The sequence below is a fragment of the Ambystoma mexicanum genome, chromosome 3q, assembly GCF_040938575.1.
Source record: "Ambystoma mexicanum isolate Mex_15411 chromosome 3q, UKY_AmexF1_1, whole genome shotgun sequence".
In the NCBI taxonomy this organism is placed as follows: Eukaryota; Metazoa; Chordata; class Amphibia; order Caudata; family Ambystomatidae; genus Ambystoma; species Ambystoma mexicanum.
This window is the reverse complement of record NC_090926.1, coordinates 772,602,013-772,630,002: the sequence shown is the minus strand read 5'-3', so window position 1 is coordinate 772,630,002 and position 27,990 is coordinate 772,602,013. Positions and strand designations below refer to the sequence as shown.

The 27,990-nt window shown below is 49.4% G+C and overlaps 1 protein-coding gene across 3 annotated transcripts in view; it reads right to left on the bottom strand.

The window, feature by feature from the left end:
* Positions 1 to 27,990, bottom strand: part of CASKIN2 (CASK interacting protein 2) — a 545,439-nt gene that overhangs the window by 190,733 nt on the left and 326,716 nt on the right. For all 3 annotated transcript variants that reach the window (XM_069654797.1, XM_069654799.1, XM_069654800.1), the window contains 2 exons: positions 7,927 to 8,011; positions 7,173 to 7,264 (listed from right to left, as the gene is read on the bottom strand). In XM_069654797.1, the coding sequence (XP_069510898.1) occupies positions 7,173 to 7,264; positions 7,927 to 8,011 (177 nt within the window). The remainder of the gene's footprint in view (positions 1 to 7,172; positions 7,265 to 7,926; positions 8,012 to 27,990) is intronic.

Sequence of the window (27,990 nt, the reverse complement as noted above, 5' to 3'; positions counted from 1 at the left end):
CTATGATACTGCCACGTGTGGACTACTGTAATGCCTTATTGGGAGGTGCCAATAAGGCCGATATCCAACAGTTACAGAAGATACAAAATGCAGCCGTGCCGATCATCTTTCAGATGAAAAACTTCGAACCCACTAGTGCTGCAAGGAAAAAACTCCACTGGCTCCCGGTGGCAGCTCGCATCCAATTTAAACTGCTCACCACATGTCACAAATGTATTTTTGGAAATGCTCCTCTATATCTGAAGACGAAGATTAGCATCTACAAACCTAAGAGATGTTTAAGATCTACTGAAGGCTCCTTGTTGGCACTGCCGTGGATAAAAATATCTCGTGATTTAGGGCGGGCCTTCCATGTTCAGGGTGCTCAAGCATGGAATGCCCTCACACCCCAGCTACAAAGAATAGAGGACCATCTCGCCTTTCGCAAACAGCTGAAAACAATGCTGTTTTACTAGGACAAACGCCCAGCTTCCCTTCTCACTTCTGTCTTTCGGCGCCTGGATGCCTGCGGGCTTTGGCCCGCTATAAATCCAATTAACATAACGTAACATAACTAATCTGCAAAAGCAGCAGACCTTATAAGGACTTTCCCGACCTGAGAAGGCAGGAAGAAGGCCAAACTCCAGTATGGCCAAAGAACAAGCGAACATTTCGTGGCAATAGCTACATTTAGTAGCCATACGCGCTAAACGCGAATGAGCACACCAAAAATAATGCAAAACTGGTAGAAATGTAACTGCTGCCACCAGCTTGTCTTCAGGCACATATAAAAGTAACCAAAATCCCATGTGTAAAAAGGTAAGGTGATACAAATGTATCCCTTTTTGCACTAAGGTGCTGTTTGCAGTGTTAAACATATAAGAATTAAAAAGGGAAACAGTTTCCGAGTACTGATAGTCTAAAGGGCTGACCACTTTGCCCATAACATGTGAACAAAAGGCAAAAGAAGTGAAGCTGAATGCTTTCCTTCCCTTCACAAACTCATGAGAGAATCAAAAACAGGAGCAAAAATAATGGTTTTACATAGGAAACTATGGAGGGAAAGATGCAAAAAAGAAAATCTTTCCTAACAATAGATATGGTACAAATAAAATAAGGCAATAAAAAGATTTAAGGAAATTTCAATTCCTAAGCGATACATCAGCCTCTCTAGACTTTGATACTGAAAAGACATACATGATAAGAGTGAATTCCTTTGTAAAAGTGGCTCTGGTCTGCAGGGTTTACTGAGAGAATGTAAAACAAATTAAATGTACATGGTATAGCCCTTAAGGAATGCACCATTTATCTTCTTTGCTTTTAAACGTTGTAATGGAGCCACTACTAACAATTAAGTTAAAACCCATTGATTAAAGGGGTGATTTTGGGGCATAATCAAGAGAGGGGCGCAAGATTCCCTTATTGGCCAGCAGAACTTTCAGGCAGGCAATTACTCGAGTGGTGGTGATATTATGTTAAGTCGTGATATGGATGTATGGTGGCCCGCAGATGTGCTCAAGAGTGCGTGGGAGTTGTGTGGGGCTACTAACCAATGCTCCTAATTTAAAAAAAGCCTATGTCCAATAATCATACTAAATGCCCTTCTGATGATAGCCAGAGGGGGTTCTGGTAAAGCCAAGCCTGCTGACTGAGGTGTCCGGGCCAGGAATTGGCTCTGCGAAGAATGAATGCTGGGGGACAAAAAAGGAGAGTTTGACAAAGAATGTCTCCCACCACGAGACATACCATGACCTCGGGTGATAGAGAGAACACGTGTTACCCTTTCATGTAATGAATTGATAAACAAGCCAAAGCAATGTAGTATTATAGAATTCAGTTAGAAGTACGTGTGTAAAATAATGCATGGAAGGTGTGGCGGCAGAGCAATGCACAAACGTTTTGAGCAGCCACCATGCACGATTTAAACAGACATAAGCGATTGTATTACAAAGGGATATTAGCAAGCACATTACAATATGCGGCCATGTTTGCTGGCACAGAAAAGCAAGCAAAGGAAAAAAGTTGGCACTAGAAAACAGTAAAACCCAGGATGCATTGTGTTTAGAAGTGGCAGAGCCCAAAAGGGGATGTGTGGTGAAGCATGGAGGGATATAGCGTGTATCCAGGCAGAGGCTGGGATTCTCAGACTTGAAGCGAGGTTAACCAGGAGAGAAACTTGGCAAGTGAATATGACAAGTGGGGATGAGCACAGAGCAGACCGCTCTTACTCTAAGTGATTGGTAAGCAAATTCATAGATATGAGGTAACGAAATGCTCTGTGTTAGTAAGTCCATCTGAGGGATATAAAAGGAGCCTACATTTCTGGCTCACGGATTCAGGGTACTAGGGTATTTTCTTGCATTACAAAAAATAGTAAATGGACTACTAACCTGTTGTCACCTGAAATGTAAGTCTGGAGTTTGTTTGCTTTGACACAGGCTAATTAGGTCAAAGGAGCCGATCACATTAAAGATACATTCTAGGAGGGAAACTGTCCCTTATTGAGTATGCACAGACTGTCTGGCACCTTAGGTACAGGCTTCAGGGCCTTCCTGTACCGTTCAGCCGATGTCCAAAGAAACGGGAGAGCACACACTCTTGTTCTTATGTCCTTGAGCCTGAATGGCTAGGTTCTATATATAGGCAGGGAAGCTTGGTAGAACTAAGGGCGCTCCTAAATGTAGGTGGTTTCTTATCTATGGCTCTTCTGATAGCAAGGGCCTGACCCAGGCTGCCTGGAATTTCTCCAGGCCTGCTAGGGGCTTTACGGGGAGGATAATTTATGTTTTGGGCTTATAACGCGCCGTAGCCCGCAGACATCAGGACGCACATGTACCAAGAAGAAACTCGACTGACAATACTAATAGACATATGTAGAGGATGGGACAGAAGAATAGCAGAAGTACTCGGCAGAGGCTGAGGTTTGTCACTGTAGAGGGAAAAGGATACTATTGGAATAGAAGCTTCTTCAGCCTGTTTCAAAAGATTTGGAGGTTCTTCTCTGAGAGCATCTCAGCTGAGAGGTCATTCCAGGCTAGAATAGCTAAAACTGGACAGGAACGACCTCTGCCCCGGCTTCTTTTAATCCTTGGGCAGATGAGGCAGAAGATGTTATTTTATCTCATTGATCTCCCTTGTGATTGGGGAGTAAGACTGTTTTTCAAATAGATTGGAACGTGCCCGTGTAGGCATTTATGTGCCAGGGTTAGGGTCTTAAAAGTAATCCTGGAAGTCACAGGAAGCCAGTGGAGTCGTTATGTGTGCCTGTTTTGAGACACCTTTTATAATTCGGACTGCATCATTTACAAAATCTTGTAGTTTCTGTATACATTTCTACTAACTGCCCCAAGCAAAGCATTTCAATCGATGCAAGGCATTACTATAGCTCTGACCAGGGTTTTGCAATTTTTATTAGTAACATATGGCTTGACCAATCTAAGTAGCCTCAGATGGTGTTGAGATTATTTTATGACACTTGCTACATAGGTGTCTGCACTCAGTGACTGGTCCATTATCACTACCAGAGTTTTATCCTGATCTAAGGTTTTAATAGTAGAGAGGTCATTGATTGTAAATTCTGCGTATGCCAGCCTCAATTCTGTCCTTGCTTGGGTGATCCGAAGATCAGTAGTTCAGTCTTGCCGCTGTTAAGGCAGAGCCAATGTTGAGTCATCCTATCTTTTATTATTAGATAGATGTTCTGTACAGTTTTTGAGTCCTCAATATAGTCACCACTCAATTCTACCAATAACTGAGTGTCATCGGCGTAGTTTGTAAATTTAACCCCTGCTTTATCCAGGATGTTACACAGAGGGCGTAAATAGATGTTAAAGAGTGCGGGGGACAGACATGCTCCCTTAGGCACTCCGCAAGTGTACAAAATAGGCCCTGAAGAAACTTGGCCCCAACATACTCGACTTCCTGTCTGACAAAAAGGAGTTCAACCATTTCACGGCTAATGGGGACCAGTGACCTACCGAGGACAATGTGGCTAGGATGCTTGGATGGTCCAGATCAAAAGCTGCCGATAGGTCAAGGAGTATCAATAGGCCTACCTTACTCCTGTCCATATAATCCATCATCAGACTCTGGAGATCGTGTAAGGCACTCTCTGTGCCATGATGTTCTCTGAACCGGGATTGTCGCGGGTGGAGGATGTTAGCCTCATCTAAATATTTTTGCAGCTGTATAGAAGCTACCCGATCTACGTCCTTCAGTCGGAAGGGTACATTAGTGATAGGTCTATAATTGGCAAAATGTTTGGGGTCTAGACCTGCCTTCTTCAACAGGGGAGAGACTACAACCTTCTTGACCTCTTTAGGGATGGTGCCGTATCGAAAGGTAGCATTAGTAAAACAAGTCAAGAAAGGCAAAAATATGTTGCCGTTGTTTAGGATAAATTTTAGATGCCATTGTATCACCATTACAAGAGGTGGGGCGCATCTTCTTAAGGACTTCCTTCATGATCTGGACAGAAATAGCATAGAAATTGAAAAGCATGGCATCCTCACACAGGGGGGTCTCAGCCGTGTCGGGTCCAGAGGCTGGATCGGCAATAATTTTCACATGGGCTATCGTAATTTTGACTAAAAATGCTTGTTGGACTTTTGGAACAATCTTCAAAGGTAGAAGAGGCCAGATCTGTTTTTAAATTAGACTTTTCCAGAGTTTTCAGACTTTTTCGAAGACTTTGCTCTTGCTATTTGAAGATTCCTCGCTTTCAGTATTATAAAAGAGTTTTTGGCAGTAAGAATTTTTTCCCTATACTCTTTCAATATTTTTTCAATTAGTTTTATTTTCGTCCATCTGAGTTTGGTTCCATTAGCGTTCTGCTTGTCTTTTTGCCTGTTTTAATTTTTATAAATTGTGGAGAGACCCAGCTACAATGGTTTTGTCTATCCATAACAACCTTGGTCTTAACAGGAGCTGTGCTATTTAGCATATCAGTCATGGCTGAATCATATTTTGAAACCAGTAAATCTGGTGAATCAAGATCTGATGTATGTGCCATGATGCTGAATAAACATTTGTGCAGGTCAGCCGGTCGAATTTTATTCACTTTCCTACAAGTTACCGTTTTGAATGGTTTCCCCTGCGCAGTGGATTTACCGGGAAGGGTTATTTAAAAAAATACAAAAAAGTGGTCAGACCAGACGCAATGGGTAGTGCAGATTGAGTCGACCGGCATATTTCTTGCCGCAACCCAATCCAAGATGTTACCTTTATCGTGTGTCATGTCGTTATTGTAGACCAAAAGGTCAATATCCTTTAAATGAAGCTCAAGGGAGATCGCTTCTTTGTTTGAGAGATTTCCCTTCCACCTGTTGAGATCCCTCATGAGCGGAATAGATGTATTTGGGGTATTAAAATGACTTAAAATGGCCATGAGGTCCTCATTAAAATTGGGCCTCTCGTTCGTGGGACGGTACATCACAGAGGTGGGTACAGTGGACTGGGGAGGAGTTGATTTTCAAAAGTAGCAACTCACAGCCCTCACATGATGCGAGTGTCTGGAAGAAATGAAGTTCTTCTCTGGCAATGAGTGCTACCCCTCCAACAATGCCTAACTCTCTATTCTGTCCGTAGAAAGAAAAACCCCTGGGAGCGGCTGCCTCAATAATAGGGCCACTGAAGTCCTTAAGCCAGATATCAGTCATAGCCAAGATATCAATGTCATTATCGAACATAAAGTCATGGATGTCTATAGCCAACCTTCTTAGTGGCCTAGTGTTCAGGAGGGCACCTTTAAAAGTGGGTAAGTGATATGCGAATTCCTCTTGGCCTGCTGCTGGGCTTTTCTATGAGTTATTCTGCATTATCTAGCCTTTTCTACCCTGCAGAAACTGGGCTGCAGTCACTTTGTCCAGTTGAAAGAGGGCAGCCCAAAAATCCTAGGTTCAGAAGGATTGTGAAGTCTTCTTAGCAGCTTACATTTGCAGGTCTACTTTGGGTGTTGACTCATTTCTTGAATTGAATACCGCTAACCTGTAATTTATTTGGGCGTTTGTGGAATGCTACAGGTCTCATTCCAGCTATTTCACAGCCCTTTTAGGCCTTGTATAATTAGACATGACATTGCTGTGAAATGACATAGCAAAATATGACATAATCGCAACAAATTATAACGGAACTGTCGATGTGCTCAAAAAATGAAAATGGCAGGGAGACAAATATACAAATACATCAAACAAAAAATGAGCACAACTCCCGGATAAACAAAATATTAATTGGAATATGGAAGAATTCAAATAAAATACAAGGATGGAAAGAAGTGTAAGCCTTGATATGTGGGGAGCAGTGCAGCGAATGGAGAACACCCAAAACAACACAGAAGGAAGATTTACATTTAAAAAAAGCAGATATTCATGTTAATGTTTCAGGCCAAGATACATTTGGGAACACAATGCATAGAGCTTAAGAACCCAACATTGCACAGCATGCCACAAAACACACACACACACACACACACAAACACACACACACGCACGCACGCACGCACACACACACACACAAGCGATAAATACATGAAAACATACATTGAAATGACAAAATGAGCAAAGCTTCCTTGAAAACAGAAAAAATGCCCTTCCGTAACAAATTTGGAAGGAGATATTAAAATAAAACAAGGCCGGAAAGAAGTCAAGGCCCAACATCCAACTTGTGCATGCGTGATGGGGTGTGATAAAAAATATTGCATAATGGTAACACTTGTATTTGATTTATGGGGAAATATTGGGACTAGGTAGGGAAGTATGTAGGATTGGGACTATGTAGGGAGTCTTTGTAAGTCTTCTTTTAGTTCCGATTAATACTGCCAAGAAGGCCTCATGTTTCCTTTACGGGAAAGCCCGCACTTTGTCACAGAGGCTTCATTTACAGCAATCATCCTTGGGGTCAGAGTTTTCTGTTCCCCGTCCTCATGGATATAGCAGCATGGACCTTTAGATCGGTTATGTTAAAAGCCCTTTGTTATACTTTGACTATAAACAATGGAAACAATGATTTCCTTCAGAACTTCATGCATGGAGGGTTCCTGTTCACTACAACTTTCCCTGCTGGTATTTCAGTCTCTACTGAGCTCCCTGGAAACATGTTCTATTTCCTGCAGCGTTCCTGTTTTACCGCCCTCCCAACAGCTCCTTTAGTTGGTGCATAATGTTCCGTTTGGAGTATCCAGCTCCCAATGGCCATACCTTTCCCTCCAGTATTTGGTCCGGCCATCTTGGCTGTTGAGTCAGGAGCGTCTCTCCTGGTTTGATGGGCAGCACGTGACGGCGGAGGGAGCCTGAAAGAGGAATGAGATTTCAGATGCAGTTCTACTCACACACAAAGCATGTACGCATCCCTACAAAGAATTGCCTTACCAGCTGATGGGGCAAGTCAAGATGTCATACCAGTGAGTGGGAGGTATGGGGGTCTAACACTGGCCGTGTGTGTGTACCTGGCAAGAATACTGAAGGTAGGAATACACAGCTTCAAACAGCATGTGTGAATTCCTTACACTCAGAAAAGATCAAGAAGGACAAATAAGGTGCAAACAGTGTAGTGTTCCAAATGAAGTCCGAACTAAAGGAACTACCATGTTTGTCAGAAAAAAAGGAAATGCGCATTCATTAAAGCAAGCAATGGCCTGAACAAAGACTGGCACTGAGCAGAAAGGCTTATAGGAGGCATGCGATCAAGGTGTGGGCATCTATACATCTCAGTGTTGAGCCGGGTGCCACCTAGGAGGCAGCAGGTTATGGGAAGACAGTTTCTGGGAGGCCATAGGGCCTGGATGATGTCAGCAGGTACTTTGGGGTGCCATGGGGAGGAGGGTGTTGTTTACTCGGGCATCTGTCAGAGTGTGGGAGAAAGCCGATGTGCAGATGCCCGTGGAGGCTTTCTGGGGACACAGGTCTCTACATTAACAGACCCATGCGCCCTTTTCAGCACATTTTTCATCACCTGTCACTGAATCCGCTGGTGTCATCCAGACCTCGGGTCTCAGGTGATGGGAGGTAAGCAGGTCCTCTCCCGCAGGAGGCAGCGGCTAGAAGGAGGCAGATGAAGAGGAGTCAGGGCACAGCATCATAGATCCAAGTCTGCTGTTCAGCTCCCAAACAGACATGAAGCTGTCAATCAAGACTTCTTCCCCAGATCCATTAGCTTAGAACTACAGTCCCAATGTCAGAGATGATCCCTTAACATTTTTTAAATATTGTCTTTTTCCTATAAACAGTGCTCAGACAGAGGACTCCCAGAATGACTTACTCCAAGGAAATCATATCAGACTTTTTTCCCCAGTTGCTCCTGGATCTCGCAACCTCTGCCCACGCCTCCTTAATGCATTGCTGGAGCCTTTGCACCAATCTCAGACCTTCCTTTTCAATGTTTTGTCCAGCGCCCCTTTGCCGCACGCTATCTGTCCATTCTGTGTGGCGGCCTAGGCTGTCCTTGCAAGGGAGACACACCAGCGTGACTCCCGTCCCTTATTTTGCTTTTTTTATGCAAACACATACTGTGTGAAATTGCAGCCACCAAATAATGACCCAGCCTCTTGCTGCTGTAAAGATCTCAGAACACAGAACTCGCCATGTCAAAGGTTTGACTGGACTGTAAACAAACATTTTAAAAAAATTGACATTAAAATTCACATTTGGGACCACCAGGGGGCGCAGAGGCAATGGTAGCCTAGTGCCGAGCTCCCGCCAGGACAGGGCCTTACAGAGGGATTGAGCCCCCCCCCGGACCCCCCCGGCGGATCAGCTATCTGGCCATCGACTGGTGGCCCCCCCTTGAGACACCGGCACGAAGGAGCGGATCTCGCCGCCCCCCGAGAACCAGAGTTCGAGCCGCGTTGGAGTCGCGGCCGAGGGAACGGGGAGAGGCCTGCGGACGTGCGGAGCCCAGCAGTGCAGCCCGATCGCCAGCCGGAGCGCAGTGTCTCGCCGACCCAGAAGGAGCAGCCGAACGGAAGCGGCACCAACATCGGGCGGAGAAGGTAGGGGGCCACGGCAGCAAAGACCACCCCCGGCCGAAGGATCGCCTAGGAGGATCGGCACGGGGCCGCCCCTGCCGGACCCCGGCGGTGGGAAGCGGCCCCGGGAAAAAAAAAAAAAACAAACCGAAGAGCCGGACGGGCCCCTCCCGCCGGCCCACCACTGTCAATACCCCCCCGGGAGGGGAACCGGACTCCCAGCCTTGGCCCCCACACCAGGCCGGGACGACCCAGTCGGCGGCCCCGGGCCCAGCATCCGGGGCCTGGAAGCGTTGCCCCCCCGAGCCCTCAGGAGACAAACGCAGGAAAAGGAGAGCCCACCCGGGATCAGGGGTGGCCAAGGCGTCCCCCGCAGCACGCCCCCCCCGCTATCGTAGTCCTGTTGGGGCCCGGGCCGGGCAGCACAGCGCAAGACACGCTGGGGGGTGGGGATACCACCCACCAACCCAATAAAGGAACCCAGAGAGCCCGGAGGTACTGAGACCAGGCCTAATCAGGTGGTGGCCCCCGGCGACGACCCCGGGGCGTGTGCCCGCCTGACTCCCCCCCTGGGTGCAGAACTTGGACGGCAATCAGAGGCTGGGACGCGACGTTGGCAGCCTCCCCCTCCCCACGGGACCACTCCAAGACGCGCGGGATCTGGGTCAGCGGCAGACCCCGAGGGGGGCACAGAGGGGGATCGCATGAACGGGCTAGAGTCGCTGCAAGCGTTCAGGTATAAGGACCGCAACAGCAGCCACACGGGCTCCGGGGACCCGACCCACCCGGGAAACATGGCGGAACCCGCAACGGCGATGGAGAGGGGCTTTGCCTCCATCCTTCAGGAAATTAGGGAAATGCGATCAGATATCGCCCAGAAATTCAAAAAAATGGAACAAAGGGTGGACAAAGTGGAGGAGAGGCTGCAACGGGTAGAAACCAATCAGTCCTCGTCAACGGCACAGAAGGTCCAATTTGACATGAGGCTCTCGGCCTTGGAGAAAAGGGACGAGGAAAAGGCCAGACAGTTTGACGACTTTGAAAACAGGGAAAGGAGGAATAACTTAAGATTTTTCGGGATCCCGGAAACGGAGGGGGAGACAGAGAGAGATCTAACCCGAGTCGTGAAAGACATTATCACCCTCCTGTTCGCGGAGGAGATGACCACGGAACCCACGTTCGACAGGGTGCATAGAGCAGGGGGCAGGGCCGGGAACCCCCGGTCTGTCCTAGCCCGATTCCACTACTACACGGAAAAAACCAAGGTTCTGGAAGAAGCGAGGAAGGCAGGGGTGATTACCTACAACAATGCCCAGATCACTATTTTTCAGGATCTCTCTGCCTACACCTTGGCGAAGCGCAGAATGTGCCGTCCCCTGACGCAGCTACTCAAGGAGAAGGGGGTGCGCTACAGGTGGGGCTATCCTTTCTCCTTATCCTTCGAATACATGGGCCAACGCACCACGCTGGTCACAGAAGAGGATATTAGAGGAGCTATACATGATTACGTGGTGGACCCAGCCCCCCGGAGAAGTCCAATCGGCCCGGAGGCTCTGGCCGGGGGTGGGCCGGGGCAGTCGGGACCCAGGAGAAGGAAAACAGCCTCAAGAAAATACAAAAAATTGAATACTCCACCTCCCGCCCGGGAAGGAGAACAAATGGACTCGGAAGGCTGACGGCGGGGGAACCCCGACAATCTGCGGGACAGGCGTGGAAGCACGTGAGGTCCCAGTGACGACTCTGCCCCCTGGAACAGCAAGTACACAGTGGGCAACCGAGGGGGAAGAGGCTGGGGGGGGGGAAAGGGGGCTCAAGGAGATGAGCATTGTTCAGCGGGCCCAGCCTGGGGAGGCCAGGCTGGTGGTCCGGCCACAAGCCAGTGATGGCGGAACTCATTGGCTGGACGTCGGGTAGGGGGGTGGGGGGTTCTTTCAAGTTGGCGGGGGATGTTTTCTCAGGGAGGGGGGAGGAGGGGATGTTTGGGGTCAGTTTTAGGGCCCTGGGGGAAGGGGGAAGGGAAAATCCAAGCAATCCAGTAGCGAGACAAATGAAGCGACGCAGGGTTTTAGACACGACGCGGGTGGCCAACCGGGAGAGATACATAGAGAATGGCTAATGGTTTGCCGGCCCTGGGGGTGGGCACCTTGAATGTGCGAGGTCTGAATACCCCCACAAAGAGGTCCCTGGTTTGCAGGGAGTTCAGAAGAGCCAAGCTAGACCTGCTTTTCCTGCAGGAGACACATTGGGCCCGGGGGAAGGAACCCAAGTTGAGGGGAGGAGGAATCGGCGAGGTTTTTTGTGCATCACATGGGTCAAGGAGGAGGGGAGTGGCAATTCTGCTAGCAAGGAGCATAGGCTTTGAGCAGGAGGCGACCCTGAAGGACCCCGAGGGTCGTTACCTAATGGTGAGGGGCACATTACAGGGGGCCCCCTTAACTCTCGTAGCTATATACGGCCCTAATGAAGGCCAAGCCCAGTTCTGGGAGGAGGTGAGGGACAGGCTCAAACTCTTTGTCCAAGGAAAAATAGTGGTAGGGGGAGATTTCAACATGGTCCTAGACCCGGCCTTAGATAGGAAGCGACTTGGCCCTCCGAACGTCAGACCGGCGGACGAGGGCATGGCACGCTGTTTCCGGAGGGTCAACACTGAGCTGGGCCTGGTCGACACGATTCCACTCCCCAGGTCCGACGTCCCCTCGTTCACATACTACTCGGCCATTCATACCTCATTTTCCAGAATCGATTATATCCTGGTGGACGAGACGCTTCGCCCACACGTCTCGGGCTACAGTGTTGACCCCGTCCCCTGGACGGATCATGACATGGTCCGCGTCACTATAGCTGAGGGTTGGCACGCGGATCGCAGAGGCCGCTGGAAATGCAATGATTCCCTTCTCAAAGACGAGGCCATTGCGCAGGAAGTGCTAGATGCCATCACGGAGTTCTTTGACTTGAACGACAATGGGGAAGTAGGCACACACACACTGTGGGATGCATTCAAGGCAACCCTACGAGGTGTGCTCATCAAAATAGGAGCCCAGAAGAAAAGAGAAAGGGAGACCCTGGAAAAGACCCTAAGGGATAAAATAGCCCAGCTCCGGCCTGGCGGGCTTCCGGAGCGGCCACTCGAGCGTGACCAGGTCACGGCCCTGGAGGATTACAGACTCCAACTCAAAAACCTCCTCCTGCACAAAACCGAGAGGAGCCTCCAGATGGTGAAGCAGAAATATTATGACAAAGGGGATAAGGCAGATAGTATCCTAGCCTGGAAACTAAGGGAAGTCCAAAGAAGCAGAATGGTCAAGGCAGTGAAGGACGCCCAGGGGACGATAGGCTACGATGCTCCTCACATAGGAGAGGCCTTTCGCCACTACTATGAGGAACTATATACCTCAGAATATGGCGACGGCGATGCCCAGATAGAAGGCTTCCTGGAGTCCATACAAGTTCCGGCCCTAACACAAGAGATGTCGGAGGGGTTAGAGGGTCCGGTAACCGAGGAGGAGATAGACAAAGTGATAAGTGGGATGAAGGTGGGAACCTCCCCGGGGGAGGATGGTTATACAGTGTACTTCTACAAGAGGTTCCGCTCCAGCTTGGCCCCACACCTGGCGAGGGTCTTCAATTCTGTCCTCGAGGGAGGCACTCTCCCTGACTCCATGATGGGCGCCATTATAGCAGTACTGCCCAAGGAGGGGAAAGACCCGGCAGAATGCTCCTCATACCGCCCGATATCGTTACTGAACACGGATGTCAAGATCCTGGCCAAGGTGGTGGGAAGGCGGATGGAGGGGATAATGCCGAGGTTGGTTCATGGGGACCAGGTGGGCTTCATAAGAGGGAGACAGGGGTCGGACAATATCCGAAAAACGATAGATCTGCTACACTTCGTACAGGAATCTGACCTGGACGGATGTGTCCTCTCTCTAGACTCCGAAAAAGCTTTTGACAGGGTGGAGTGGAGGTACATGGAACTTCTTCTCCAAAAAATGGGCTTCGGGTCCCATATAAGGAGCTGGGTATCGGCACTCTATAGAGCCCCCACAGCGAGGGTCCAGGTGAATGGGAGGTTGACCGAGTCCTTCGCACTTTCGCGAGGGACCAGGCAGGGTTGTCCCCTCTCCCCCTTGATATATGTCCTAACGATAGAACCATTAGCTATAGCGATCAGAGCGCATGCGGGCATCAGGGGGATTAGCAGAGGCGACGTAGAGTTCAAACTCTCCCTCTTTGCAGACGACATCCTTGCTTATGTGGTGGAACCGGCCGCCTCGCTCCCCCCCTTTCTGTCCCTGGTGTCCACATTTGGTCGCTTCTCCGGACTGAGAATCAACACAACCAAATCGGTCCTGCTCCCAATGAAAGTGCGAGACCCCGAGCTGGACCCCCTGGACAGGTTCGAGGGAATCACGGTGGGAAAGACATCCATCCGATACCTGGGAGTCCTGCTAACTAGGGACCTATCCAAACTAGCCTCCACTAACTATGACCCTATAATTGCAGGGATCAGGTCAGACTTGAGGAGATGGGACAAGATGATCCTGTCCTGGTACGGCCGGATGACAGCGGTCAAGATGAATGTCTTGCCCAGGCTTTTGTACCTGTTCACAGCGCTCCCCACCACCATCCCAGAGCAGACCTTCAGGGTCCTACAAAACGCAGTCCAAGAATTTATATGGCAGGGGAAAACCCCAAGGACTGGGAGAGCGACCCTGACACTGCCGAGGGAGGAGGGGGGATTTGGGCTCCCTGATTTCCGCCAGTACTTCCGGGCTGCACAATTGAGGGTTCTCTTGGAACACATGAGAGAGGGGATGGGGACATACTGGACTTACTTAGAGGACATGGACGCCCACCCCCTGAAGGTTAGAGACCTTCTGTGGGCCCCACGCAAATCTATCCCGGGGAAGTTAAGAAGACACCCGACCCTGGGAGTCCTTTGGGAAATTTGGAGGGAGGGCCCACAGACAGCCTACCTCACTTCATGGCCGTCCCCGATGTCCTCCCTTTGGGGGCTCCCCCTTGATGTGGGCGGGAGGGGATTTCGGAATTCCCAGACCTGGTCCGACATGGGGATGGAATGGGCTGGGCAGATGTTCAGGGAGGGGGAGTTTCTCCCATACGAGGACCTGAGTGAGGCCCTCGGCGGGGGATCCCTCACCATTTTTGAATACCTCCGCCTCAAGGGCATATTGTGCGACCAATCATGGGGCCAAAACTTGAGGAGGCAGCTGACCCCCTTTGAAAAGTTCATAGATACAGCGACCATGAGAAAGGGTGCGGTGTCGAACATGTATAAAATCCTGAACACTTTTAACCTCCCCGGGAGAAGGGGCTTCCGCTCATTCTGGGACGATTTGGTGGGAGAGGTCATCTCGGAAGACACCTGGTCGAGAATTTTCAAAATCGCTTTCCATGGGAACTTGTTCACCGCAGACATGGAACATAATTTCAAGGTTTTGCAGGGGTGGCATAGGGACCCAGTAAAATTATCTAAAATGTTCCCGGGTGTTACTCCAATGTGCCTGAGGGGTTGTGGCCAGAGGGGATCCAGGAAGCACATGTGGTGGCTCTGCCCGAAAGTTCAGGTCTTCTGGGGAAGAGTTCGGTCCTGGATCGCGGAGGCATCGGACGAGCCTCTCTCCCAGGACCCTCTGTCAATGTTGTTGGGAGTACCCCCGGAAGACTTGGAAATATATAGATATCCAAGGATGATGGAAACAATGCTGCGAGCGGGGAGGGTGGCCCTGGCTCAGAAGTGGAAGAGCCCGGAACTCCCCTCCAAGGAGGATTGGCTGAGGAAAGTAAAGAACATGTTCTTGATGGACAAACTCACAGCTCTGGTAAACAACGACTCAGGGTCTTTCATGGCACATTGGTATGGGGTGCAACAATCTTGGGGATGGGATGTCCACTGACTTGAGACACTGACCCACACCGAGGGAGGGGAGGAGGGCCTGGAGCCCAGCTAGGCCTGCCTTGCATGCCCACGACCGGGGAAACGGCACCATCGACCACGGCCGGAAAGAATGGTCACCCACCACAGCGTCTCCTGAACACAGGGAAGGATAAAGCCGCTCATTGTCTCTTTCGTTTGAAGTTATTGCAGGATTGCAGGGGGGAGGGGCACTGTTGGGAGGGGGGCGGTGGGAAGGGGGGGGCTAAGGGTTGAATGGAACAGTTAATCACCTTGTGTGCCTAATGGGTTATTCAGCCCGGTTTGTTAAATTTACAAAATGCCAATAAAACCAAAGTTTAAAAAAAAAAAAAAAAAAATCACATTTGTTTATCTGTTCATGTTATTTGGCATTTGCAGGAGTTTTGAAGACATTCTCTCAGATAAATGTGAAGGTCTGTCCCCTGCAGAATCGCCTATATGTTCCCCTGCAGCCCTGGTCAGCTTAAAGGCAGCTACCGGGCGGCATCTAAGTAGCATGCTATGCCTGAAATTTCAATCATGATTGTAGGACAATGAATCCCTAGGGAAAGCTGGTTGCAGGTTCTCACTAGACTCACAGGGAACTCACACAGAAGAGACACATCTTGTTATGTTGGGATTCTCAGCATGTGATCGAAAGCCTAGCAGAAATCCCACTATTAGAAAGTTGGAAGAAACTGCCTTCCCCCGTGTCTCTTTAGGGAATGAATACACCGCCTCAGGTGCCTGATGGCACCTCATTCAATTTTTACTTGCTTTCACCCAAGGCACCTCCTTAACAATGGCAGTACTGTCGGTCACACACAATCACTCTACCCACACACATCATATAATGTCACCACAATGCATAGTGTAATAATGGTACCAGGATCCCCTGTATCATAGTAAATTGCTCTGAAGGCACTGATATTTCATGCAGGGCTAGGAGATGGTCTACGGAAAGGAGGTTAACTCTCCAACAGGGAGTTCAATGAAATGACTAAATGATTATGCTTTTGCTAAAGGGATTAATTGCAAAGTAATGTCCTCTCAGAACAGGTTTGTGATTGCAGTATTTCAACATGTGTTCCACCCTTAGTGTTTCACCAGGACAGCATTTAACAGACCTATTTTGTTTCAATCCTCCCTAGTGTTAGGAAGGTCTTCCTTAGCCCCGTGTTCAGGGTGAGAGAAAGACCTGCCCACAGTGAGGTGACTGGATTCCCCTCATGTCCTGATCCTCCTAGTGGTGTTCATGCTGGTGCTTCCCAGCCTAAATGATCAAGAAGGGAGCAAGGGCATTAGATGTACAATATAACACTAAATCATTTTCAATAAGGGAATATCCACACAATATATTAGTGAATATGTGTATCTTACTGTTCAGGAAAGAAAACAGTAATTTAGATGTATAAAGGAGTAATTTTTTGGAATACAGGAAGTTCATTGTCTTGAGCCGTGGCTCTGCCAAGTTAGCCCATTAGGAGAGTTCAAGGCCAACCTGGGCGTCAAAGCCTCAAAATTGGCGAAATGGCGTTAGATGCTTCTAAGATCAATGTTTACTCTACACTTCTCCCATCTGGCTACATGCTTGCAGTGTAAGATTAAGAGACAAGCACTCCCTTTTACAAAGCACCCGCAAGATGTCAAAATCTTTGCGAAAAGTTGGAAAAGTCCATCTTTACCAGCAGTAGAGTCTCCTGTTGGCTGGCTATTAGGTAGAAAGCCTACTTTTTACCAGATGTGATAGCATACTATACTTTTTTACTGGCTTTTCTACTACATTTTTCCTATCAGCCGGGCTTAACACAAAGACTGTCAGAGTGGTTCTATTTCCGGTGCCTGGGCTTAGGATTCAACGGGCAAGGATACTGCATTGTGTGCCAGAGAAGGTACCCCCCCTCAGTCAGATATGTGGCTAGGCTGGTGGCAGATGTTTCTTTATTTTTTTAATTTATTTTTTAATTTGTTTATTGGTTTAATAACATGAGGTAAACAAGAAAGAAAACGAATATCATTGGTGATTGGTCAAGCATATCAAGGAAATACCCAAAACTCCCCCCTCGCTCCCCCTCCCCCCCAAGACCACGGTTAGTTCACTGTTCCTCTCTAGTCCGTGCCCGCATCCGGGCAACTCTCTCCACTCCGCTCCGTATTATCCGCCCCAGGGTGGAGCAAGGGCACCGTCAGGGCCACCCAACGGTGTAGTTCCTCGCTGGAATCTAGTCTTTGCACATGGATAGCCGTTTCCTACGCCGCGGTTTCAGCTATTATCCACTTTGTAAGGTCTCCCCACCATAGGGGCATATGTGGACCTCTGGGGCCTTTCCACCCCATGGCAATACGTCGTTTGGCGGTTATGTATATAAGGTTAGTGAGCTTGGTTAGGGGTTTGTCCTTCCTGTTTCACCTATATCTGCCCAGGATACAGGCCGTAGGCTCGTCCTCCTCAACTTCGATGTCTGCGCCGGCCACTCTGTCCTTCACTTGTGACCAGAACTCCCTGATTACTTTGCAGCCCCAGAACATGTGAGTCATTCCTGCCCTGGGTTCACTGCATTTGGGGCATAATTGGGTTCCAGCACCTGTGAATCTTGATATGGCTTCAGGTGCGAGGTACCCTCTATTGGTGATGTACAGCTGGATAAGCTGCAAGCAGGCGTTCCTGGAAACTTTCTTATGGTAATGAGTTATGTCACCCCAATCTTTGTCTTCAAAAGAAAGGCCCAGTTCAGGTTCCCACTTACTCCTGCATTTAAGGTCTCCCCTGGTCGTACCCCACAACAGGGCCTCGTAGATTTGTGAGGTTTCATGGCCCCCCCTCAGCGGAGTTCAGCATCGTTTCGATGCATTCATTTTCCTCAGTCAGGTCGGCAGCGACCGGCCATCTCTTGTACAAGGCCTGTACGACCACACTGTGCAATAGGAACTGTCCTGCCGGGAGGCTCGTGGCCTCACAGAGTTCCGAGAAAGTTAGGATTTCCTGTTCTTGAATCAAGTCCCCAAGCATGGCCTCCCCGAGGGGCTCCCATTGTGTGCGTGTTTCAAGTTGCCCCCAAGAGTGATTAACCATAAGTGCAGCAATGGGGATCTGTGGGGAGAACGGGTCGTCCGACCCAACCAGCTTGCAGGCCCTTTTCCAAAGCCGGATCCCGAGCTTGGCGAGAAAAGGGCAGTGTCTCGTAGCACCCTCTCCGGCCCACAGTATGTCTCTTAGTAACAACCGGGGGAGGGCCGGTTGGAGGAGGCGAGTGTCCGTCGTGCTCTCATCGGCCATCCATTGCATGACATGTCTCAGCTGGCTGGCAAGGAAGTACAGCTCAAAGTTGGGGATCTTAAGTCCGCCCCTTTCGTATGGTCTTTGGAGAGTCTCCAACGCCACACTATGCCTACCTCCCTGCCAGAGGAAGCCCCTACAGAGTTTGTTGAGATCTTTGAAGAATGAGGGGGGATGTTGAAGGGGACGTTAGTGAAGTTATGTAGTAGGCGGGGAAGGGCGACCATTTTAAGGAGACCAGCCCTCCCGGCCATCGAAAGCGGGAGCTAACCCCAGAATTCCATGGATTTCGTGAGAGAGTCTTTGGCCCTTACAGTATTAAGGATGTGTTCTGTGCCGGGGTTGCGGTGTATGGTTATCCCCAAGTATTTGAAAGAAGTTGCCTGCCATTCGAGATCTAGAGGGGGAGGGATCTGTATTCATCAGTGTAAAGTGCTGCGAGGGGGTAAAGGCAAGATTTGCTGCTATTAATCTGGATCCCGGTGAGCTTGTGGAAGCAGTCCAGGGTTTCCAAGATGTAGGGTAGGAGGTGCTCAGGGTCTTGAAGGTACAAAAGGGTGTTGTCAGCGTACATAGAGATGAGGTGGGTCACCCCATCTATCTTAATGCCTCCCTCCCCATATTCCTGTCTCAGGTAGGCCGCCACTGGTTCCGCGGCAAGAATGTATAACATGGGGGACAGAGGGCACCCCTTGCGGGTGCCCCTGTGTAGGGACCATTTAGCGGAATAGGTTTTGTTGGTGCGTACGCTCGCAGTGGGGTTAGCATAAACTAGCTGGGTCCACTTTAGGAATACAGGGCCTATTCCCATTTTGGCCATGGTGGCATACAACCAGTCCCACCTCAGAGAATCAAAAGCTTTGGTGGCATCTAGTGACACCACTGCAAGTTTCGGCGGCCTTCCCTCAGTGCTATAAATGACATGATGTAACCTGTGCAGGTTCTCGGTGATGGAGCGCCCTGGGACGTATCCAGTTTGCTCTTGATGGATCAACAGAGGGATAACTCTGCGCAGTCTATTCGCAAGCAGGGCAGTAAGGATCTTGCAGTCTACATTAAGCATAGAGAGGGGCCTGTATGAACCACAATCTGCCCTGTCCCTCCCCATTTAAGTAAGGGTATCATCACGGCCTCACTCATGGAGTCCGGGAGGCTACCACGCTCGTAGGCCTCATTAAAGACCTGGGCCAATATTGGGGCGAGTGTTTCCTCATAGGTCTTGTAAAATTCCCCCAGGAGCCCATCTGAACCCGGGGTTTTCCCAGCTGGTAGCGATCTAATTACCACCTTGACCTCGTCGGGGGTGACGGGCTCGTCAAGGGTCTCAGCCAATTGTGAGTCTAATTTAGGTAGGTCAATGACGTCAAGGGCTTCTTCGATCCTGGTGTCAGATCGGGGCGGGGCTTCGGAGTACAGGCTTCGGTAGAAGTCGGTAAAGACCGAATTGATTTCTTGTTGGGTATGCACGGCGGTGCCGTCAGGTGTGAGTATGTGGCAGATGGGTGGCCTGGGGGTCTCCCTTTTATAGAGCCAAGGTAAGAGTTTCCCCGGCTTGTCTCCCAGAGCATGGATTCTCTCTGTGTGCTTGGCGTAACTCAGTTTACCAAGGGATTCCCAATGAGTTATGCAGGTTTGTCTAAATCCAGCCATTTTTTGTAATTGGTCAGGGGATGGGTCAGCCCTGCCTTCGAGCATACTCAGGTCCCTCTCTGCGCGCTCAACCGAGGATTTAATGGATCTCTGAGCTCCCCCAACTGCTGCAATCATCTCGCCCCTCATGACCACCTTGTATGCTTCCCAAGTTGTGCTCAAGTATCTAACGCTATGCAAGTTATTTTGCCAATATTCCTCAGTACCATCTTTTATGCGTTCCTTGAATACAGAGTCAAGTAGGGCCTCAGCCCTCAGCCTCCATGTGGGTATAGGGGGTTTAGGCGGTAACACCTCCCAGGTTACCAGTAGGGGAGAGTGATCAGACAGCACCCTAGGCAGGTAGCGCGCATCAACAAATATGGACTGTTGTGTTAGGCTGAGAAAAATGTAGTCCAGCCTGGTGTGTACGGCGTGAGGTGGGGAGTAGAAGGAATACTCGCGTTGCTCAGGGTACTGGACCCTCCATAGGTCACTGAGTTGCAACTGTTGGATTAGTTTGGAAAGTATTTTGGCTGGAGGGGAGGGTCGATCGTGTTTGTTATCTGATCTGTCTAGTAGAGGGTCAAGGGTACAGTTGTGGTCACCCCCCCATATCATAATTCTGTCCACATACGGGCTGAGTCGCATATAAAGGGAATGGAAGAAGGCAGTCGCGTCATGGTTGGGTGCGTAAGTGCTGACCAATCATACCTCTTTGCCCTTGATGGAGCCGCACACCACCACCATCCTACCTTCGTTGTCTGTTTTAGTGCAAGTGAGTATGAAAGGAACAGTGGGGGCAATCCAAATCAGAACCCCTCTGGCGTAGGAGGAGTAAGCCGAACCTATTAGGGTCCCACGCCAAGTTTTGGCCAGGGCTTCCAGTTGCTTGGCAGTTAAGTGAGTTTCTTGTAGCATGGCGATTCCGGCCTTGCATCTTTTCAAGTAGGTTTGGACACGCCGTTGTTTAACGAAGCTGTTCAGGCCTCTGACGTTCCAAGTAACGACCCTTATTGTGTCAGCCATAGGCATAGTGTGGTTTATTGTATGTAACAGGTGGAGCTCGAGGTCTTGATGGTGCTGCATTGCATGTGAATTGTTCCCGTGGTCTTGATATGTCCCAGTGTATGTCCCCAACTTGTGCAAAAACTCCCCTAATCCCACCCCCACGCCCTCTTAACTGTGAAATTCCCAAACATAGAACTGGCCCAGCGAGGTTACCCTCGTTATGACTGTCCCGTCTCTGCTCCGTCGGACCGTGCATTGGTCTCCAGGTGCCCTACGGGCAGGTATATATACCCAAAAGGAAGAAACAATCAGGGGGAGAAGTGAACTTGGACTCCGGGTCTCCGCAAGGAGGATCCATTCAGCTGTGTAGAGGTTCAAACAAAAGTATGGTTCCCACCAGGATGACAGGAGGATCGTTATCTCGTTCTCCGCTTCCTTTCCCCAATATCAGGGATCTGTAAACCGTCCATCCAGTCCCTGGCCTGAGCCGGAGTGTCGAACAAGTCGCCTTATTGTTATGCAGCACTTTAAGCCTAGAAGGATACAGGAGCATATAACGCAGCCCGGCGGCTTTCAATCTGGCCTTCGTGTGTATGAACTGCGCTCTGTTCATTTGGACCTGAAAGGTGTAATCAGGGCATATGGTGAGTTCCCGTTGGATTTGGCCGCCAGCTCGGGAAAAGGCCAGAATAACTTCACAATCCCTGTAGTTGACAACTTTTGCTAAAACCGGCCTGGGTGGGGCCCCCGGCGGTGGTTTCTTAGCCAGGGATCTGTCGGCCCTCTCGATGGTGAAGCCCTGGGAGTGTTTGCCAGCTCCCACCTCGTGTAACAGGAGGTTCTCTATGTAGTTAGTGGGGTCGGAGCCTTCGGAACCCTCTGGCAGCCCGAGGAGACGTATATTGTTCCGGCGAGCCCTCCCTTCCGCCTCCTCGGCTCTGTCCTCCAAGTTCTTGACCCTTTGCTGAAGCTCATCGACGTCTCGAAGGAGGTGAGTTTTGGATTCAGTGTTTTCCCGGACTTGTGTTTCAAGCGCCTCGGTCCTGCCGGCCAGGGAACGGACATCTTGACGCAGGAGGCCCAGGTCTGTGGCAACGGCGTCGATTTTGTTTTCCATCGTTGCCTGGAAAAGCTTGATGGCTTCGAGTATCTGGGTGTTACTAGGCTCTGTAGCCGCAACTGCAGTGGGGTTAGATTGAGCGTCCGAGGCCGCCTTGTTTGTGCCCCCGGAATTTGGGGATTCGCAGGCTGCGAAGGTGTCCATCGTGGTCTGGCGCTGCTGCTTGGGCCTGCCGCCCCTGCCGGACATATCGTCAACGCAGGGCCTCACCGCACCGAGAATGCTGGGGGCGCAATCGGGAGGCCGCTAGTAGCAGCTGTGGAGGGAAGACTCTCGTTACCGCCGCAGGGCCGACAGGGCAATGATATGAAGCTGCGGGGCGGCAGGCCAATTTCGGGAAGCAAAGGGTGTCTCAGTTCCAGCGGGCGCGCTGTGCGCCGGACGCCCCCCCCTGTTGTCGGCTGTGGAGTGGTGGGGGCCCTAAGAGTGGGCCTCACGGTCCGCCGGAGCATCAGTCTGCAGGAAGCGGCCAGGTGTTTTCGCCCATACCTCCCCCCGATGAAGGTTCATGCAGGCGGGGGAAAAAAGACAGCCTGGTTCTCAGCGCCTCAGGGAGGCAAGCCCAAGTTCTTGCGTTGCTACCAGCGGCGAAGTCAGGCGCAGGGGGAGAGAGTAATACGCGTCCACGGGCCCCACGCACCCAGCCGCCAATGTGGATGTCCGTGCTGGTCCTCCGCCGCACCCGCCTACCTCTGTGGCACCAGTCGGCCACCGCTCACACCGGGGGCCCTCGCGACTATCCAGGGCACATCTCAGCCCAGTCGCCCGCCGCGGGCAGGGCGCAGCCGGCGGGGGCGTCAGGGTCGGTCCTCTCAATCGATGAGTGCAGCTGTTCAGCCCCCTCCTCCAGGCCCGGCACAGGTCGGCAGCCCAGGATCTTCTTCCTCCACCGGTGGGCAGCGTCGTCAGTGGTGATAGTGCGCTCCGGCCTTTCGAGGGATCAAGGTGCGGGAGCCACCATTTTGAATCTGCTCACCGACACTTTTCGCACGCTGGGTAGAGGTGTTAGCCGTCTCTTCTCCGCCTGGGAGACAGTACGAAAGCTGCTGAAGAGGTTCTGCGGCGAATGGTGCAACTTGTACGGTTCCGGAGCACTTTAAAGTCACTTAAAACAGCTTATCATGGCACATCAGCACGGAGCTCTCAGGAGATACGTCCGCTCTACATGGCGGTTAGCCACACCCCCCCAGATGTTTCTTTATTTAATATGGCTTCCACTACGTGAAAACCATTTTGCCTGGCTGTGGTCCTTTTTGACCGACTCCTCATTAACAAATTGGAGGTGAGTGGAGTGGAGCAGAGTGGTTTACAGTGGTGGAACTCTGCTTTCTTGAGTGTGTCCAGAGTCTTTCCACGGTGTACATTGTGGAAGGTGGACCCACTGCTGCTGCAGCCCAGGAAACCAGCATTAAAAGCCATTTGCCGCGCGGAGAGTGGTGCAGAGTGGTTTACAGTGGTTCACAGTGACTCACGACAGGGTAAAACACTATATCTTAACACTTGTATCACTTAAGACTGCCTATTAAGCGACTTTAACCTGGGGATACAGACTGCATCGGGTAGTAACGCTACGTTTCAATGTTTGGGCTCCGTAGTCTTTTGAAACATTTAACCAACTGTCTTCTGCCAGACCCTTTTAGCCCCTTTCCCTACCCCTAGCCCACTGTTCTCGCCCTAGCACCCTTTTGCCCTAACCCCTTTAGCCAACTGTGTTGCACCAGTCCTGTTTAGCCCCATTTATTTCCCCAAACCTTTGTATCCCCTGTCATTGCCCCCAATCCCTTTTCTTACCCCAGCCCCTGACACTGGCCTTTCCCCTGCAGCCATTCTACAGGCTCGGCTTGTGTTGGGCCCTAAGAGCCAGGCCAGACACCTAAACTGGGCCCTGGCTCGGCTCTAGTCATGAATTCCCTGGCTCTCCCAGGTCTATTTACATACTCACTAGATCAGGTCTTGGCTGCCTCCTCCCCAGGTTACCGCGCACACTGTAGCCAAGACCACAGAGGCACACACAATTTTAAAAAAGAAGTCATGTTCAGTTTTCATGCTCCTTCGGCTTCTAATGCAAAAGCAGCACATAGAGGTTAGGGCCTAATTGTGATTTACTTGCAAATTCCTGGGCACTTCGCAGCATAGTACTGTTGCTACCGTCGTCTGGAGTTCACACAGCTAACTGGGAAAGGCTACTTGCCCTTGAACACATGGGGTAATTGTGGGAAACCTACCGTGAGAGGGTTATGGTTTCAGGTAGCACAACACAGGGCTGAATCCCTAGGGAGGTCTTGGATTAGGACGCTTTAGGGGAAACGTTTGGTGAACAAGTGCATGGTAAGCAAAAGGTTCAGGGTGCTCTGTCCAGAGTCCTATCTTAAGACTAGCTATCTCCATCAGCAGTTTCTTCCTTGTTATCTTCTTCATTGACTTCTTGAAACTGAAGGTTTCAGACATATGATTTAGACTAGTGAATTTTGTCTAGATTTTTAAACAGATGTCTATAGTGATTGTGTTTTATAAACATTAAAATATGTATATATTTTGAAATCCATGTATCCTCACCTTAATTCATGTTGGGTAGGTGTTTGTGAAAGTGTCAGTTGGGTATTGAGAACTACCTGAAAGCTTGAAAGGAGGAAGCTGTTTTTGTGGAATTTTTGTTGTATATTCAATTCCTTAGTCCTCATCCACACAGCCCCTAAAAAGAGGACGATATAGCGCTTTATAGCTGACGATGCTTGTACACAGATAAAGAGAACCATGGATGTACACCTACACTTTGTAAATGTGCAATTTTAAGATTGTATTTTCTGAAGTGTAAAGCCCTGCACCGTTTTATGTAACAAGATTTTTACGGAACAGCCGTTTGTAAATAGAGGAGTATAAATTGCAGGTCAAAGGCAAGGATGAGGATGTGGGTGAAATTCATGAAATAATCCAGAGGAGAGGGAAGTGTTTGGAAAGAAGGAATAACGTGAAATTAGCAGAGTTTTCAAACTTCTGTTTTTTTTAATTAATCATTTTCAACAATTTTGTTTTTCTGCCTGACGCGTAGATACACAGAAATGAAATTTGGCAAGTAAATGTAGGCCTGCTCAAGTAAAATACCTTCATGTACACTCACTCACCAGTTCATGCACGGAGGTGTTTGTCAATGGCCCTCATTATGAGTTTCCCGGTATTACCAGCAGGATACCAGGAAAGTCTGCTTACCGTCTACACCACCCGATAGCCCGGTATTACCAGGATATTACGGGGGGCAGAGAGCCTGTAAATTCCCATTCCCATGGAGTTCCATACATCAACAAGGACTGAGCTGGTGGCTAGGATCCAGGTAGGGCCCTGTGGTTAATACTAAATACACCCAGCAAACATTGTGGCTTTCTACAGATTCCAATTGCCACCATTACTACATCTGGCTGTAGAGGAGTATCTGCTCTCCCCATGCAAGCAAAGAACTGCATGGGAAGAAGAGCCACCCATCTTGCACATGCCATCATTCTCATCGTCTAGTTCATCTTTGTTGGAATCCATGCCATTGTAGCCTGCCATCATAATCCCAACCCAATGAGTGAGTGCAGAGGGTGGAAGGACGAGACGGCAAGGGGCATAAACCTTCTTTTAAGACGTCGGTGAAATACCCCCTCAGTGTCTATGAAAACAAAATGTACTCAACAGCTGGGCATCCCCCAAGCAGACCCATTTTGGCTACAATGCCCCTGCATATCAGATTCTGGGCATTCAGCGGGAGAGCAAGATGGACCGTTGCCACTCACTCATTGCGTGTGGCAACCTGGCTCTGATGCCAAAATGTAGATCTGGCTCAGGGCAACACCAGGCTGATAGAGTGGGAGAAGGGATGGCTGCTGAGAGGCACAGAGCACGTTGCAAACTGCATCATCTTCCAGTGGGGTAGCATTTCATGAGAATGCACTGTGAGGACGACTGACCGCCTCTCCTTAGAGAAACGTGCAAGCAGGCTACTGCAAGGCACATGTGACGGGCATGAAGACCGATCCAAGCCAATGCACTAAGAGCTCTGAGATCCAGGTGTCTACAGCCCATGTCTCACTTCCATTCATCTGGTTCTTAGAGAGCCGTGCCAAAACCTCTGATGGACATTTTGGGTCGGACCATTTTCAGCAGTTTGTGGTGAGCCCCACCCGATTGAGACCCGGGGAGACCCTAGGATGCTGCTCTGTACGATTCGGCTTCTGCAGCATCTGGGGGAAAATTCCAATACAGTTAAGCCTTCAAAGTCTCACACCAAGAATCATCTAGGTAGTAAAAGGGGCTCCGATAGCAGACTGAAACCAGGCTTGCACAGCACTTTTTGGACTATGGTGGCAAAATATCCAGGCAGCCAGTCCAAGCGAGGTAAGGCCTTTGAACATAAAGGTCTAACTTACCAAAAGCTTTGCCTGTTTGCCATTTCTGCCATAGGTAGAGATACAGTGAAGCAGTAAACCCAACAATAGAGGGACACTGGAGAAGTGTGCTAACGGACCAAGAGGGAAGTGAGTCAAGGCCTGGTTGGTAGGTATTATACAAGTCATCTTTGTAAGCCAGGACTGACCGTATTGGCATTGAATGAAGCCAGTCATCAAAGACCTAAGGAGAAGGTCCGGGGTGCGGAAGCTGGGCGCAGAAGCCAGTGGCTAATGAGAGGGAGCAAGGACTGTCTGAAAGAAAGAAATGAGCAGGAAACAAGTTGCTAAGGTAAGGACATTCACCCACCAGCAGAGGATGAAATGCACTGATGTGCAGGGAGCAGACTTATTATAGGCTTGGCTCAAAAATAGCTCACCTATTCGTACAGAATACTGTATTGCAGCTACAACCTGTCACTGTACACGTACTTGTAACAAGAGACCCACGCGAGGGCATGAGAGTCATACACCATATGGACATCACTAGAACCTTCAACCTTTTGGGGGATGGAGGTGCAGGTCTATGATTTTCTATCCTAACATTACTCAAGAAAATAAAAGACTGCATTAATTTGAAGTCTAAGGACTATTATATAGTCGAATTGAAAACAAACATCTGTATAACTAGTCAGGGATCCTATGTTTAGATGGGGTAGTTACATATGCTTGTGGATCTCGAACTATACGATTTAAGGTAAATAACTTTTCTATCTAAAAATAACTTTTTCAGAAGAAAATTTAAATATGGGTTATGGAACTCATTGAAAGGAATTAGTTTTCGAAAAACAATTAAAGAAATAATTCCATCAAAAAATGTATTTGACTCAATAGATGGGGCATGATCAAAAATATATATAGAAAATATTAAGAAAGTTCCTATGTAAACTTTTGTGAAAATGGGGCTCAAAGTCACACATTTAAAGCACTAGGAGGCATCCATTTTGTGAAATGGATGAGCCTCCTGTGCTTGTGTTAATCCCTGCCCTCGTGGCACTAATGAAGCAACAGCCAGGCAGCTGTAATAAACAAAAGCTACCCGCAGGTGGCTTTTGCTTCATTATTGCCGGAGAGCAGAGATTAACACAAGCTGCTGCTGGTAAGTGCTTTAAATTTCATTCTTTTTTAAAAGCACTGCAAAATAAATGCTGCGGTTTTCTTTCCAACTTAGAAAGAAAAGTGCAGCATTTATAACATTGTATTTATGGTTGCTGTGGCTTCACCTTTGAGTCTCCTGGGCTCCCCCGACTCGAGGGAGCCCAGGAGACTCAAAGCTGAAGCCACAGTAAACATAAATATAACGTTTTTGTATTTAAATATACTGCGGTTTTCATTCGACCTTTCCCGGGCTCCTCTGAGCCGGAGGAGCCCGACAAACGTAGAAGGAAAACTGCAGCATTTAGAAATACAACAACGTTGTATTTATGTTTGCTGTGGCTTCAGCTTTGAGTCTCCTGGGCTCCCCCGGTTCAGGGGAGCCCAGGAGATTCAAAGCTGAAGCCACAGCAAACATAAATACTACGTTGTTGTATTTAAAAATGCTGCAGTTTTCTTTCTACGTTTCCCAGAGGCCGAGAAACGTAGAAAGAAACCCGCAGCATTTACAAATCCAAAAATGTTGTATTTCTGACTGCGGCGGCTTTCGCTTTGAGTCTCCTGGACTGCCCCGCTTCGGGG